The sequence below is a fragment of the Tachypleus tridentatus genome, chromosome 6 (assembly GCF_004210375.1).
Source record: "Tachypleus tridentatus isolate NWPU-2018 chromosome 6, ASM421037v1, whole genome shotgun sequence".
In the NCBI taxonomy this organism is placed as follows: domain Eukaryota; kingdom Metazoa; phylum Arthropoda; class Merostomata; order Xiphosura; family Limulidae; genus Tachypleus; species Tachypleus tridentatus.
The window spans coordinates 46917148-46934009 of record NC_134830.1 but is presented as its reverse complement, the minus strand read 5'-3'; the positions used below and the strand labels follow the sequence as shown (position 1 = coordinate 46934009).

The 16862-nt window shown below is 32.2% G+C and overlaps 1 protein-coding gene across 7 annotated transcripts in view; it reads right to left on the bottom strand.

Annotated features, from left to right (window-relative positions):
• The window catches only part of LOC143252400 (uncharacterized), a 37624-nt gene extending 21873 nt beyond the window's left edge, over positions 1-15751 (bottom strand). For 2 of the 7 annotated variants that reach the window (XR_013028977.1, XM_076504445.1), the window contains exons 1-6: positions 15609-15744; positions 12770-12876; positions 11837-12054; positions 6037-11480; positions 4497-4697; positions 4156-4256 (exon numbers count right to left, since the gene is read on the bottom strand). Coding sequence is in view for 6 of the 7 variants with exons in the window: in XM_076504445.1 (XP_076360560.1) it covers positions 4156-4256; positions 4497-4697; positions 6037-11480; positions 11837-12054 (5964 nt within the window). In the remaining variant the exon portion in view is untranslated. Of the gene's footprint in view, positions 1-4155; positions 4257-4496; positions 4698-6036; positions 11481-11836; positions 12064-12769; positions 12877-14598; positions 15273-15608 lie in introns of those variants that run through there. The other 5 variants (XM_076504449.1, XM_076504447.1, XM_076504446.1 and 2 more) reach the window with 5 other exon arrangements.
• Positions 15752-16862: the final 1111 nt, after the last annotated feature.

The following is a 16862-nucleotide window of genomic DNA, read 5'->3' as shown; positions in this document are numbered from 1 at the left end:
CTGAGGCATAAAAGCTCTTCATAGTAAAAGGTAGGACTCCATGGAAACATGAGGCAACTGTAGATATGAATACAACCAAAAAGTAAACTCCTGTGTACAGAGAGACAAAAAAGGTAGAAGTAAACTGCTAGCCAAGTGAGCTCCACATGTTAGACGGCTTTGTTGTGTAGTAGGATGTGAGCAGACTGAGCAAGATGACTGGACAAGGTACAATTCCAAGGAGGAGAGGAGGGGAAGTGAGAAGAAGTGAAGTAAAAAGGAAGTCAGAAACTCTCACAGAGAACCTATAAAGAGAATGGAACTGTCATGAATTGTAGCCAAAATGACAAATAAACTAAAGAAACTGAAGAAAGTACACAGAATCAAAGAACTAACAAAAACTTAGAAACCTGTAGTCAGAGCTTATAAGTAACACACGTGCAAAACTAAGAAAATTTGACCTAAAACATAAAACAATAAGTAACATGTAATGTATAAAACCACAAAAGGGACTTAAAAATAGAGAACCCCTAAACATAGAAAGTAAAAGTCAATTCAAAGAAACTATAATACAAAGGACATGAAAAGGAAACTTACCCTAAAGAATTAGAATAAAAAGGCCCCCAGTTAACAAAAACAAAAGCTGACTTAAAACTTATTTCCATTTAGATGTGACTAGTAGTTAAGACACACAAAAAGGAAACTATAGCTAAATACTATTAACAGTGAAAAAATATAAAACGTTAAACAAAATTAATTCTAAATGCAATTTGTAAACTAAAGTAACACAGATGGTAAATGAAGCATGAAATTCAAACTTGCACAAAACTAACCAGAGACAACCTGAATGACATAAATCATCGAGTATAGAAATTAGATCCATACACACAAACTCACTCATTGAACTTGGGTCTATCTATGTACAGTGAGAAATATACACTGAAAAAATTAACATGTATCTCTTGGGAAAAAAGAGCAATACCCATTTTGAAGGGAGAAATCACCAGCCAAACATGAGGTACAAACTCACTACAAATGAAAGTCTGTGCTATCTCTGCAGACATCGTGAAACTTTAGCCTGAGGCTGAGTGTTATAACTGTTGTCTACTTATGGTGGAAAAATTATTAGCTGCTGTTAAAAACCTGAATTCATGTGAACAAAGTAGAAAACACACATTTATACACAAGAAAGTGAAGACTATGCTGCAAGGGTATATAGTGCACAACAGGATTGGTGTAAAGTAATCACATGATCAGCACATTGATACAAGGATGCAAAAAGTATTGGGGCATAAAAAACTTGCACTTTAAAAATGTTTCTCAATGTCCAGAGGGTAAATGAAGGTCAAGATAGATATGTGGGAAAGGAGGTAGTACTGTTTTGAAAAATATAGGATCATGGCAAATTTAAAGGAAAGAACAGAGAACCAGATGTTCAAACACTGAATAGATCCAAATAATAAAAAAGATGGGAAGAGAAAACTGAACCAGGTATTGCAAACAAGGTTTGATTTTTAATTGCTGTTGCTTTTGTAATTATGTTATGCCACAGTTGGACCAATATTTATTACTTGTAACCTCCATTAGTTCAAGTGCAGTAAATATTTAGATAAAATTTTCAAATTAAAAAATTGTTCTTAATCTTTGTAGTCATATTTAATAGATCTAATTTTTCCTAAAAGAGGCCTGAAGGCCACCTAGAGAGGTCATCTGCTTTAACCTCTTTTACCACTATACAGTAATATGTTGTTTGTCAGTCATTCACTATACACTAAAATGCTTTATGTTGTTTCGACGTTTGACTGTTTTGACATCATAAAACATGCATATGCCATGAGTCATAAGATGAATTATGTACTCTGTAGGCTACAATCAGCACAATATATGAACTTCAAAAGCAAGAAATAAAATATTTGTTATTCATAATTTTGGTTTTATTTACTTTTGAAAGAGAACACGTTTGGAGACCCCTAGTTCTATTAAATACTTTTTGAAAAACGTTAAATGTAATCTCACGTTTTTATGTTAAAATTATATGATCATATCTTTTGATTAGAACTTAATTTATAGATAATTTTTGGGGAAAATAACAAACACATTAGTACTATTAAAACTCAACATAAAAGAGTAAATATTAGATCCATTACACAGAAAAAATTATATATCCAAAATATCAATGTAAGTGAATAATATTGGTGGAGGGTTGTTGCATGATGATTTAAATGCAAGACACAGTTGAACAATGTTGATCATAGGGTACATGAAAGTTCAAGGCTTGTGGCATGTAATATTTTTTGAAATAGAGGGCAGCAATGAATGAGAATAGCCATACATGTGAGTGAAGGTAATGTACCTTATCACAAAATATCTTTGTTAACAATCCCAATTCAAATTTTGTATGATCTGTCTGATCATAAATTGATGTATGAAATGAGAGATTAAATGTTTCTTTTAAATTAAAGACTAAAATATATATTGATAAATTATTTTCAGATGAACTAAACTTACTATTATATAAAAACAGAAGAGATAAAATTAACAGCTGTTGCATATTGTTCGTAAACTGAAAGCAATATTTAGACACCAATTTACAGGATTTTGGAACTGAAAAACGATTAGAGAACAGATTATGGATTGACATACATGAAAGAAGCTTTCATCAAAATTATTGATACTAACCTCTACAACATTTTGCCTCATGATGATTATAAATGCATTCCCACCTTTTAACTCAACACAAATGCACAAATTTTATGTCTGGCTTTTACTTTAACCAAAGGAAAAATAATGGTGACATTAAGTAGCATAAATGTAATTTACAAGCTGTCAAACAACTAATTTTTAAACCAAATTTAGTTTAAAAGAGTTTGAAAATACATTGCTTTGACAATTAAACTATTTTTTTCTTTTGTAAAGAGATTTATATTTAAGAGATATGTTGCAACACTGTTTCTGGAAATTAATAAATGTTCTTTTGTTTATAATGTTGCTGGGCCTGACATGGTGTGGTGTTTAGGGTATTTAACTCTCAATCTGAGGGTTGCTGACTGAGCTAGCCAACCGTGTGTAAACGTTCATGGTTTAAAAAAATAATGGTTGCCCCAAAACTATTCAGGATTAAAATTTTAACAAGGGAAAAAAATACTGGTGGCAGCTGTGTGAAAGTAGCTGATAACTTTGTGTGATCAATGGGAAATCCAGAGTAGCTTGTATTGTGAAATATAAATTGATTCCATAAGTAGTTTTTTGTTTCCAGTATTTAATAATGCATAAAAAAGGGGTCTCAATATTAAATTACAGATTTTCACTTTGTTTATAGTTCTCACATAACTATTGAAAAATAAAAGAACAAACAAAAATCCTGGAAATGAAATATGCAACTAATCCACAACCAACCATAGAGGATTTTTCTTTTCCATTAAAATTTTCATCCCAAAAAAGTTTAAACAGTATAGCTTATTAGTCATCATGATAATACAAGGAAATTATTTCACATATCTTCTAGACACAAATAAAATAATTGATCTAGAAGAACATTGTTCATATTTAAACAATGTATTTGGTAGATCCAAACTGAATGGCACCTCGTGTGACATGCAGGTGAATTGGCAAGAACAGAGTTTATTTCCATTCAGCTGAAAGTGTAGAGTTTGCTCAGTCTCATGCTGCAGTTTTAATTTTGGATTTTCAATCTATAGCCCAACCCACTTAAACAAGGAAAAAGACAAACTTTATTTCACATTAAAAAAAAGAAAACTTTTTGGTTAAGAATTATATCACCAGTTAAGTTGGATGGAAGCTATTGTTTTAAGCAATGAAAAGTAACAACCAAAGAGAAGTACTTAGAATGAGACTGTGTAACTATTTATAAATCTTAAGATAAAGCATGAAAGAAAATGAACATATCAAATATGTCTACTGAAATATAGAAAAACTGAAAAAAAAAACCCAACAGATCATGACTTTTTACAAAGAGACTATATGAAAGTAAAATGGCATGAACTGTGCCAACAATGTAAAAATTATACATTCTGTGATGTGACGCACTGCGTTTATCTAGCTAAAAATAAAAAGGTTGGAGAAATGTTTTTTGTTGAGGCATGATCTAGTGTACTATTAAATTATAAAAAATCATTCTACACATAATGCAGTAATTAAAACGGTACAAATTCTTACCTGCAGGTGGGTATTCTGAAAGACAGGATTTGACCACTCTTTAAACTTCATTGTCACATTGTCAAGAGATAATTTATAGTTTTCAACTTCTTCCTTAGTAACTGAGATAGATTAAATAATTATAATATAATAATTTCCTTGAAAAACTACACATTCACATAAAAAATGTATAAAAACATCTTGTAGTCTTCTAAATATGATTATATAAGAAAACTTTACAGGTACAAGATAAAACAGAATTAAAAAAGTAAGGTAATGATAATACTTAATCAAATGGAAACGAAATAAATGTGTTAAGTTAAATTACTTAGTTTTATTATTGTTAACTATCTTTATCTAACCTCTCCATTTTCTTCCTAAGTCTTCAGTCAGCTGCTCTTTTAGACAGTTGTTCAACAGACAATAAATATTGTCCACACTCTTGCCAACTGTAGTCAGCATGTTTTCTTTTTTTTTTAGGAATGGAGAACTGTTGTGGCTCAGAAAAAAGTGTTGTCTTGACTCTCCTAGCAATACGTAACAATCATTTGGGTAGAAGCCAGCTTTTAAACCATGTTAATTCATAACACAGTGTTAATACATTAGATTGTGAAGAGCATGACATGTAAAAAATCAAGTTTCATTAGTCTTAATTTGGTTTATTTTATTATTGTACAGGATACTTATATAAAAATTGTACTTATAACTAAACCAAATAAAAACTCTCACACTATAACATTATTGCACAATATTGTTATTATTAACAACAGTAATAGTTAGTTACTATGCACTCCAATATCTAATTTTCTGTAAAAACACACCTAAGAGAGAAGAGTTCTTAAAATGGCAAAATTCATCTTTCACTTTTGTGTAGTGATACAAGGAGAAGAAATGTTTAGTTTAGTTTTTTAGTGATTTAAACTAAAAAACAATAAGCAAATTGTGATTCTTAAATGCATTTTTGGATAACAAAATGATGAATTATTCCAATACATTTTTCTTTAGACTTGACATGTAATCTATCAAAATTAGGACACTGGAATGTTCAATATCTAGTATCACAAACAAAAAGACATCTTTCAGCAATGACTTCTGTAGCCACAGAAAGAGTTGAAGCCAAGAAGGGTAATTTAAATGAAAATTACAAGATTTAGCCCTAAGCTGATAAATTATAAAATTGATAAATCTGATAAAGGCATATTTTATGTAAAAGTCAAACTATGCTCCAAATTCATAAAGAATCTTTAAAGTACTTAAGTGGAAGAAACAAAATTTGACTGGTGAGGCTGAAGTAAATGCAAGACCTCAAATTGGTAATTCCTTGAGGATCATGCAGGTACGACTTTCAGAAAATGTACTATTTATAGTCAAAAAATGGCATAATTTCTAAAATATTAATGGTGAAATATGAGAACACAGCATATAACAGACTTAACCTGTTCATACCAGGCATAGACTTTGGGATATTAAGAAACTTGTACCCTCCCTCCATAACTCCTCTGCTTATGGAGGGTTTCTGAACAAAGTAATACAAAAATATATAATTTATGCACACTGTATGGGATAAGAAGAGTTGGTATCTATTGGCATATGAGGAATTGGACTTCATATTTATTTTTTTAATATTTTACAAATGTTTTTTGAAAGAATATCAGAATTATTTTACATTTGCCAAAGAAAATTGATTTCATGATGACATGGATGAAATTAAAGTAAAAATTATATACTTTCTTGCTATTAAAAAAAAGAAGTAAAGGTAAAATCTGAGACCCATTGAAGGTAGACTTATCGTTCTATATTTAGTTAAGTTTTGATTTATATTTGCAGCAGCAACTTCCTTTATTAAACTAAAACCAATTAGCCCTCACAAGGACATAATTTAAATTCAGATTATATTCTTACCACAAATACTGCTTTTATTCTCCTCTGCATTTTTCCCACTTGGTGGGGGAAGGTAAGTGGAATTTCCACACACTCTGTTGATGTACATTTCCTGACCAGATATAGGATCTACCCAACACAACCACTGGTCGTATTCCCCTTCACAAACATCCACCTCCAAGCATGAATTTTTATGTTCACTCTTCTGGTATATAACAGGCCTGCAGTACAAGGAATAAGGTTCAGTTGTATCAATGCCAGATGTATTTTTACAATTTTCTGAAGAGTTTTCCAAACACGACAGTGTGTGTTCACAAGGCTCTCTACTACTTAGGTTAAGTGATTTTACCGTTTTGGTGTTTTGTTGTATGTGATCTTCAATGAAATGATCTAAATTATGTTCACTGGATAAGTTATCACACAACATGCTTTTCGATATTTTAACAACAGATTCAGCATTCTGTTGATAACTACTGTATTTCATATTCTCTTTTCTGGACTCAGATATACCAGGTGACTTTAAACTTGGTTCACTGGATGAGGTTGTTGACACTGAGTCTTCTGATACATTTGGTGTTACACCTTGCTTCTTATATTCACTACAGCAAATTTCTTCACTTTGCTGTTTTGAACACAAGTTTGAATATTTTCCACAAGAACAGTCTTCTTCTACAGACAAAGATTCTCTGAACCGTTTACGTGGTTGATTTTTGACTGAACATTCACTACTGATGTGGTTAGAATTCGGCATGTTTCCTTTGGGTAACATTTCTTCAAGTTGTTGAAAAGAACTGCTTTCTTGCTGATGGGCACTTTGGTAATCTTTTAATCCATTTTGATCACAAAATTCACTGCGTAAAGTTACAAGAGTGTTTGATAGTTTCAATAGGCTTGGTGCTATCGAAGATGATGTGATGGCTTGTCTAAAATTGTCAGAAGCAAGAGAAATTTCAGGACTAACTATACAATTCTCCTTACTACTGGAGTCAGGTACAAAGTTGTATCCTCTTACTTCATCTACTGCTACTGGTAGTTTTACAGTATCTTGATAAATATAATCATTTCTATCATCTACTACACCTTTACTACATGTTCTGTATAGCTGGATCCTTCTGTCCTTGTGATGTGTTGAAGTATTGAATTCTTCTGTTAACTCTGAGCAGTTTTCATCAGTTAATTCAGGTACTCTTTCATGCATACCACTATTCATATACTCTATACATTTATTGTCATACAAAACACGTGTTTCTGTAAAATTAAAGGAAGCAGGTCTTTCTACTGAATCTTGGAAGTATACAGTATGCATCTTTAATTGTTGGATGACTTCTAGTGAATCTTTATCTTGAGAATAAAGTGTTAAATGTCTTTCACCTGAAAATGGTTCACACGTGCTTATTAAAGTATCTCTAGTTTTAAAGTTTTGATTACTTTCTGACATTTTATTTGATTTATTCTCTTGTAAGAACAAAGCTTCATCTGGATTTTCAGTGGTTGAGACTCCAATTTGATAAATATCTTTTGTGAATAATGTGTCATCTAGTTTACTGCTGTTTGTGGGTGACATTCTACTCTGATTATTATTGAGTGTTGGTGAAAGTTTATTCAAATTGCAATTATTTCTAAATAATAATTTATCCATATTACTACTGTTTACATATGTTAATCTATCTGAAATAGAACTGTCTATGAATGAGTGTGTATCTGCATTATTGTTGCTAGTAGGTGATACACTGTCTAAAGAACTCTCTAACAATGAAAGTATATCTGTGTTACTGATGCTAATGGGTGATACTTGGTCTGAATTATTGTTCATGATCACTAGCTGATTTGAATTACTTTTATTTGAGGGCAACAGTTGATCTGGATTACTAATGTCTCCTGATGATAATTTATCTTGATTGATTTTGTCTACAGGTGATAATCTACTACAATCATTTATAGCTTCTGATATTCTCTTATCCCTACAGAACTGATTCAAAATGTGAAATGAATGTCCGTTGTTTGTCTTTGGTATAATTTTCTCTTTACAACTACTTTCTGCACTTGAAGAACTACAATAATCTTGATTTCTTATGTTTGATTCTCCATTACTTGTTTGTTTTGACATAGAATGTTTAGATTCCTGAAGATATACCATAGGATTTATTGCAGAATACGATCTAAAATAACAGCTTTTATGATCTAAGTTACTTTTACTTGATGTTTTAATGGAACTTTCAGGTTTCCACAAAGATTTGTTTTGATCTTTTTCAAAATCTTGTAGATTACTAAATATGCCACATTCTTTATGACGTGCAAATACACTGTTAGAAGTATGACACAATTTTTCTAATCTAGGTCTCTTGTTCAAAATGCAAGCTTTTTCTGTTAATATGCATCCCTCATTTGAAGATGGAAAAACAATACACTTGTCAGAGAGCTTTCTGGGAAATTCAGTGTTTGATTCATATATCTCGGGTTTTAGAGTAGCAAACATAATATTTTTATCATTTACTTGGTATGATTCATGTCTGTTCTTTAAGTTACCAATCTTTGGTTTATTTTGCTGGTTCAAACAGGTCTTGCCTTGATTGTATATGGGTGTAGTCATGCATTCATGGCCATCAGTCCTAAGTAGTGGTTGATACGTGAAGGATAGACCTGTATTTTTCAATGCAGTAGATGGCTGAGAACAACACACCTCTAAGTTACAGAAATGTATAGGAGATGATGTTTGAAGGTTTGTTCTAACAGCAGTTTCATGTATTCCTACTTGAGATGTGTCAGCTGATGTTTGAAGGTTTGTTCTAACAATAGTTTCATGTATTCCTGCTTGAAATGCATCAGCTGATGTTTGAAGGTTTGTTCTAACAGTAGTTTCATGTATTCCTGCTTGAGATGTATCAGCTGATGTTTGAAGGTTTGTTCTAACAGTAGTTTCATGTATTCCTGCTTGAGATGTATCAACTGATGTTTGAAGGTTTGTTCTAACAATAGTTTCATGTATTCCTGCTTGAAATGCATCAGCTGATGTTTGAAGGTTTGTTCCAACAGTAGTTTCATGTATTCCTACTTGAGATGTATCAGCTGACAAATAATTCTTTGATTTATTCATATTCTGAGCTTGATTGCTATGATCAGCTATGGAACAAACTGCAAATATTCCAGTTCTAACACTTGGGAACGAAATGCTGCTTTGGTTTGTTGAGCTCGTTTTAATAATGTGACCATTCTCTCTCAAGTCTTTGTAGGAGGAGATAAAACTGTTCGTGGTAGACCACACGGGAATTTTGCAGCCAGCAGAAGTATCACATGAACAGGGTCTACTTTGTGTTTTCCTGTTAACTAAATCCCATTTACTAATATCTTTCATTTGTCTTACGCTGCTAGAAGTTTCAACTTCTTTTTGAACTAGTTTCATATTATTAAGTTCATTAATATCATTATTAGAAGTGTTCATCTGATTTAATTTATCATTGCTAATAACTGTAGGGCCATACTTTGATAAGTTTTTCATACTATTTTTTAAATTTAATTCACAATTGTTACCTGAAACATTACTTGTAATTAAATATTCACTGTACTCTTTGTTACTCTTATCTTTATTAAAACCCTCCTCACTGAGCTTCTCATCACTCATAATTGTTACATTGCCCACTGAAATGGTATTTCCCATTGGCTTTGTCACATAACTTCTTCTTTCATAACCAGATTCAAGGTAAGAAACATCTCGTTTCCTTCCCATTTTAAAACACTTGTTCAAACATTTTTCTGAGTTACTCTCCTGAGCCAATATACTACCTGAGGAACCATGAATAATACTGTTAGGTACAAAAGCCTCTTGTTTTCTTTGCGGAGTTTTACGAGAACAAAATTGAAATTGTTCTTTGAGCTGTGTGAGTTTTTTATCTTTGTTCTTTCTTCTGGAAAGCATGCTTAGGGAGCTACAAAAACCTGATGTTTTCTGTGCTATCGGTCTTCTCATCGGAAAATGTTCTTTGTTACTATTAGACACTGAACAATCCTTGGAAATATCACCATCTAGACAGGTATTTACAAAATTCTGATCTCCATTATGTGTGGTTTTCAGGGTCTGTGGTGAGGATAAATGATTCTTTAGTTCATTATTATAACTTAAGAACAATTTCCTTCTGTTCTTATTCCCCTCCTGTTGGATTTCTGAAATTTTGACAACTGAAGGACCTACATCACAATTTTCTAAAACATTTTTATTTAACACAGCTGGATGAATATTAGTTTGAGATTGATTAGGAAACTCTTCTACATAAACATGGTCAGCCTGGCAAAGATGCTTTTTTAAATAGTTTGGTAAAAGTACATTTTTTTCACTGTTAGAGTTAAACCTGGGATTCTTATTTGAAAAACTAGGCTGAACATTTTCATTCTTCGTTACAAAAGAATCAGGTTCATTCTCATCATCACCAGTTTCCAATATCTTTTCTTTTTGAAGACGCTTGGCTTTCATGGAGAAAAGTACAGCCTTCATGTCTTCAGTTGTAAACTCATGACAGTCGGCAATCACCTTGTTCTTAGTCGTCTTTTGTTGACCTTGATGACCACTTTTGGTAAACTCATTATCTCCTGACTGGTATGTTGAGGTATTATTAAGAAGCTGAGGACTGAGAAATAAGTTGTTATTCTTTAGAAACCCAGAAATTGCTTCAAATATACAGGAAGCAACTGTGTCCCAGTGACAGAATTCCACTAGTGTTTTTCTTGGTTCAAAACTAATGTCATACATCCCCAGAGGACAACTTAAGTTCAACATATAAACACTCTGAAGATTGCAGTTCCTTCTAGATTTTGATACTGCTGATGTCAAGACTGTAGGAGAAGAGACATCTTTTTGCCTACAGATGTTCTTGCTCAGCATAGTGTTTACTTCTTTGTGAATCTTGCTTTTCAAGACAAGTCTTTTGTTGACATAGACAAACTGAAGGTCTTTTGAAAGTTGCCCCTTTGTACTGATGAAACCCTTAATTTGGTAGGCACCTGATATATGGCTAACTTCTCTCAGATGTTTAGCTTTTGACACACCAAACAAATACTCAAATGTTTTCAACACAGACTGAGATTTGTGAGTCTGAAGACATATTTCTCCAGTAGCATCATTACGCAACGAAAAAGACACCTGGGGGTGAATTAGTGCAATAGCTGCTAGTGTCTGCCGACAGGAATCAAACTCTAATGCTTCCAATATGCACTTTCTACGAACTGGCTGATTATACATAAAATCTGAAACAGACACTGTTGTACCAATACTAGGACGCTGTTGACATGATTTAAAAACTTTAGTTGGGTGACCATGATTGAAAAGTTTACTGTATGTTTGATTATTTTTGGAACAACTTGTAATTTCTACGAATCCTGAGAGGTTCTGCAAACTTGAAAGTGCTTCTCCACGATAACCATAAAACTTTGACTTGTTAAGGTCCTCTATTGTATGACACTTGCTAGTTGTGTAGCTGCAATAAGAAATAGTTCAAAGCTAAGTAAGTACATGAAACTATTTCTGTTATCCTGTTTGACCACTTATAAAATAGTTATTCATAGGAATAATCAAAAAAGAACATAATGGAAAATTAAAAGGAAACAAATAAAACAACTACTATAATAAAAAATCCACTTCTGCACTGACTACGTATGAATCAGTTGAGAAATCAGAGGAACCCATTAGAGCTTTCAAGATATGGTTTTATAAATCTATTTGGGCTAATACTATGAACTGAATCTTACATCCCACTATTTAGATCTAACACTTTATTTTGTAAATTCTAACTGCTAAATGGAGATTTATATGTTGACTCATGTTTGTTCTTACCGTTCTCCAATTAATTCTAGTTGATCTGGAGGAATCCCGTGTCCATTGTCCACTACTTGTACTTTGAAATGTGGCAAGTCCAGTCGGGCAGCTACACAGCTAGCACCAGCGTCCAAAGCATTCAGCACAAGTTCCTCCACACAGTGACACACGCTTGTGATAGCCACATCAGAACGAAGCTTGCAGATAACTTCAGCTGGCAAAGTCTGCACTCTCATCTGTAAAAACTAAAATTAGAACTTCAAGACACATGAAAGAAAATTATATGAGAACATAAAAATATTAATGTCTGAAGACCAATGGCTTGCCACCTATAAAATGCAATTACAGACCCAATATTACTCCTTTTTTTCTAGGTTACCAGTAATGACTTAGAAGACCTTAAACTTATTACAAAAGTTTAGAGCTTATCTAAATTTAACAATTTTTCAACTTTTCCAGCACATCTTATCCATTTCTATTACAGAATATTATGGCAACTTGTACATACACACTATTTAACCTGTGACCTTCTATCCAAACAAGTTCCTTCCAAATGTTGATAGATCTCTATGGGACACCATTACATATTGCAAATGCATCACATGTTAAGTTCACTTTAAAATACACATTTAAAATTAGTCACCCTATTATTTATGTAATAGCAGCAATTCTTCATTTGACTTCTGAGGCTGATGTGAAATTTTTCATGAGCTCAACACATATGGTGTTCATTCTCTAACACAGAAACTGGTTACTTTGTAATAAAACATAAATTACTTTCCAATCAGCATAAAGCTTTCTCACCTTATTCTATTTGCAAGTAAAATTTTTATGGCTATTAATAAACTTAAAATCCTCTCATAAATGGAAATCAAAAATGGAGTACTTTTGCTCTCTCTGTACTTGAGTAATTTATTTTTACTTGCTCTATGCTAGTGAGGTCAGTTTTACCTTTTTTAAAGTTAATTGCCAGTCATAATTCTATATCCATACTCATGATCCTCTTGGTACTGATGTCCATCCAAGTATCAGATGAAGTTGCCACACACAAATCAGGGCTGGAAAATCATTGATATGAAAATTAAATACTTGTTTCCAACACATTTCACAACTACTTTGTATTATTTAATTGATGTTTTAACTTTGGTATCATAAAATATTAGAATAACCACAATGAAAAAAGTGAAAACGTGGGAATGGAAGAGTCTAAAAACCAAAACTAGATGGATGTCTAGTAAAACATCCCTATTATTACCAAACATAAAATGTCATGAATAACCCCAGCCTATATCGGTACTGCAAGTGGGATGAAGAGGATCTACCCAGTAACATTTTTGATGCACTACTTCAAATGAATGATAAAAATAAAAAAGAAATAAAACTCTTCTCATTATGTAAACTCATAACCATAGGCAACAGAAATTAATCAGAGACCTGAGGAAACAAAAAATGGAGACTTATAAAAGAACATAAAAAAACAGCGAAATCTCCAAGTCAATGCTCGCAAAGAATGCTAGAACAAGCAGAAATTAAAAGGGAGCTAACCAATGGGGTAAATGAGAACAAATTACATAACCAAATCAGAGGTTAGAACTATCTTATAAAGTCCTTCAGTTTACCAGTCATATGGGATAACTCAGTAAATAATTGGAACAAAGACAAGTAACACAGGACACAAGAATTTAGTGTAATGAAACAATGCAACAGACTGAAAAACAGAAAGCCACAAAACCACCTAGCTGAACATTACACCAGAACAAAGGAACGAGGTGACAGACATTTATTCAGCCAAATGGAGTTAACCTAAAACCCAAGACATAAAAGTCAGGTTATAATATCCTGCAGGTATTATAATTACAGATCATTTGTCAAATATCTAATCCACCAATCAACTGATACAAATCATTCTGTACTATCTCAATACATCTTTGTCCAAGTACAAACTCTTCAGGCACTCTGCTAGTTACAAAGAGTTCAGTCTGATTGTATTAATAAAAATTTCTAGCTTCCTCTCAACCAATATCTAACAGTCAAATCTGATATTGTTTCTTCATCACCTACACATTCTTGTCTGGAAAACTCTTTTGCAACTCTGACAAATGAACTATAGCTGGATGAAAATTAAAGATGAATAAACTCTGGAACATAACAAAAACTGGGAAAAACCAGTAAGATTCAAACTATAGTTCTCTTGCATCTGAGAACAAAGCTAGCCACTCATAATTTCTGCAAAAAAAGCAAAGAGCAACAATCATGGCAGCAAACAAAAACAATTGGAGCAGTCTTTAGCCTTGACTGTGAAAAAGAGCTTATATTTCAATACATATATGTATTCCACAGTAATATTTTGAAAACTGAGTTATGAATGAACTGATGGGATAAATCCGTCGGAATCAGAAGTGTGATTTTCTTAATTGGGTTTGCTTGTAGTCTTGATTAAGCATGGTTTAATTAAACATTAAAAAAAAACAAAATAACAAATTCACTCCTAACTATTTCCTCAGTAAAAACTAATCATCATAAGGGTGGCTAACTAGCCAGTACTTTGTTATCCTGTATTTAAAATGATTAACATTAATCAATACATTCATTTTGTAACTTCATTATAAATATTAGAATGTTGCTGCTACTAAATGACAAAGATCTCTACAATAAGCTGTGTAGCCTCTGTTGGTTGAAATACCAAAAATTCAAGTGGTGCTTAATGTTTTGAAGGCATCAATATTATTTTATACATTTTACAATTTAAGCTTTGTGCATTTTTCACCCAAACATATTACCCAAAGCATGTAAAGCCTTCTACAAATTATTGAATACATATAAACTAACTAAACATTAATAAATGGTGTAACAGCATTGTAACTTGAATATCTGACTATTTAGTTTTGTAATGTACATAAAAAAAAACTAATACAGGGTGGTCCAAATATTATATCCTATTCTAATATTTAATAAATAAATAACTACAGAAATACCACCATGCAGTTTTCAGCATTTTGTAGCCCAAATCAAACAGTTTTATTGAACTGTCAGTTGACTTCTGTGTGTGTGCACCATTTAATGGCTGTCAGTACATCTAACCAATATTCAATTTTGGCCCAAGTTTTCTGCAACATGCCAATAGTCATCCTCATCTTTAGATCTGTGATGTCTACTATAACTAAGCAATACACTATTACTTTAGCATACCCCCATACTTCTTTTTTTCATTGGCATCTGCAGTTATGCTGTACCATAGTCACTAACTTCACCTCTGCTGGCCAAACGACGAATTAAGCCTTTTTTTGCAATGGTTGCTATTTTATGGAGTAACACTACTCTCTAGAGTGAAAACAACAAATAAAAATAAGAACTGTTTGAGTTGAGCTACAACTTATAAGATGTCGAAAACTGTATTGTTGTATCTCCTTAGTTATTTCATTATTAGATTTTAAAACCAGGAAGACAACTTTGGGCCACCCTGTATCACTCTACAGTACTATTACTACTAGTTACCATTTTAACCGTCTAACTGTAACGTTAAAAATTAATAAAACCAAAATAATACGATCATTTAAACGTAAATTGTATAACTGATATGCAAGACTCAATTAAAAATCTTGTTTACCTTTTAACTCTACTTGAGTTTACCTGTTCTATTAATTAATACTATTAATATTACTACTAATAATAAAGTTTATTAACAATAACACCATTAACGGTGTTAAGCCTGAAATTATTTATTAACATTCATGTGTAATTTCTTGTTATGCTAACCACAAGCCTAAGCTTATAAATTGTTCGAACTTACGTTACTGAAATGAAATATATCTGTTTTCCTTACATATTTCGCAAATCATACAAACTAAGTAATTCATGTTGTTAATATCAAATTGTGGACCAAACTTCCATAATCCTTAGCAGACGAGCACACAATTCTAAAAGTTATTAAGCGCCATCTGTTATACATAATACCAGACAAAATATGCTTTTAAGTGTCAGCAAAGTTTCTTCAGTAAAGTGTGTATGTTTTGGATAATTGTGCCAAGCTCAAAAAAGGCATAATACTCGTCCCTAATTTTGAATTGATATATTATAGGGAAAGCAATGAACCAAGAGTATCTATCCACCACTAACTCTTGACCGTTTTTAGTAACGCACACACGACTCTACTATTTAGGTGCTGTAAACCACATTTTAAAACTTAAACAAACAAACATCACGTAATGATAATGTAATATTTAAAAGTCTCTTTTACTTCTTAGAAATCGTAGGAATAAATGTACATTGTAAATATCAGAGTAAGTGAATTACTTAACGAATAAGTGTATCGGTCAGTGTTTATTAATAATTTAGACAGCAAGATTATTACCTGTCTTTGTTTGCAACTTGGTTAGTCAATAAACTATTCTGTGCAACTGTGATAGATTCAATAGTGAGAAAATTCTACAGATAGATTTATTTATGTAGTAAGTGTGTATTAATTTAAGAGTTTAACAGACCTTCTGTTATTTTGTGGCTCCTACCTACAATTCCTGCATAATATTGAAATTATTATTGAAAATCGAATTATTGTTTACTACTAATTTTACAAAAATATTCATTGGTAAGCGTAAAGCGTTTTGAAATTCTTCAAATTATGATGATGTAGTTTATGTTATTTTACTTGGATAATTCTTACATTATTGTGTTACTTTGTACAGCTCACTATTGATAAAGTACACAGATTATATTATATTAAATGATTTTGTGTTTTGCCTCTTAAAACAATCAATGTTAAAAAATCACCCACGTTCTTTGTAAAACATATAGGGATTAACTGTAATATTGATGTTATTTTTTGTTTAATTTTTGTGTGTGACTCTTACGCCATCAGAGACCCTGAAACTAAGAAGTAATTTCGTCATTAATGAATCTTACTGCTTACCTTCGGGTTAAATCGATTTAGTCTTTTATTCTGTAACTTGATAAAAGTTAAACCCGGCATGGCCTAGCGCGTAAGGCGTGCGACTCGTAATCTGAGGGTCGCGGGTTCGCGCCCGCGTCGCGCTAAACGATCTCGCCC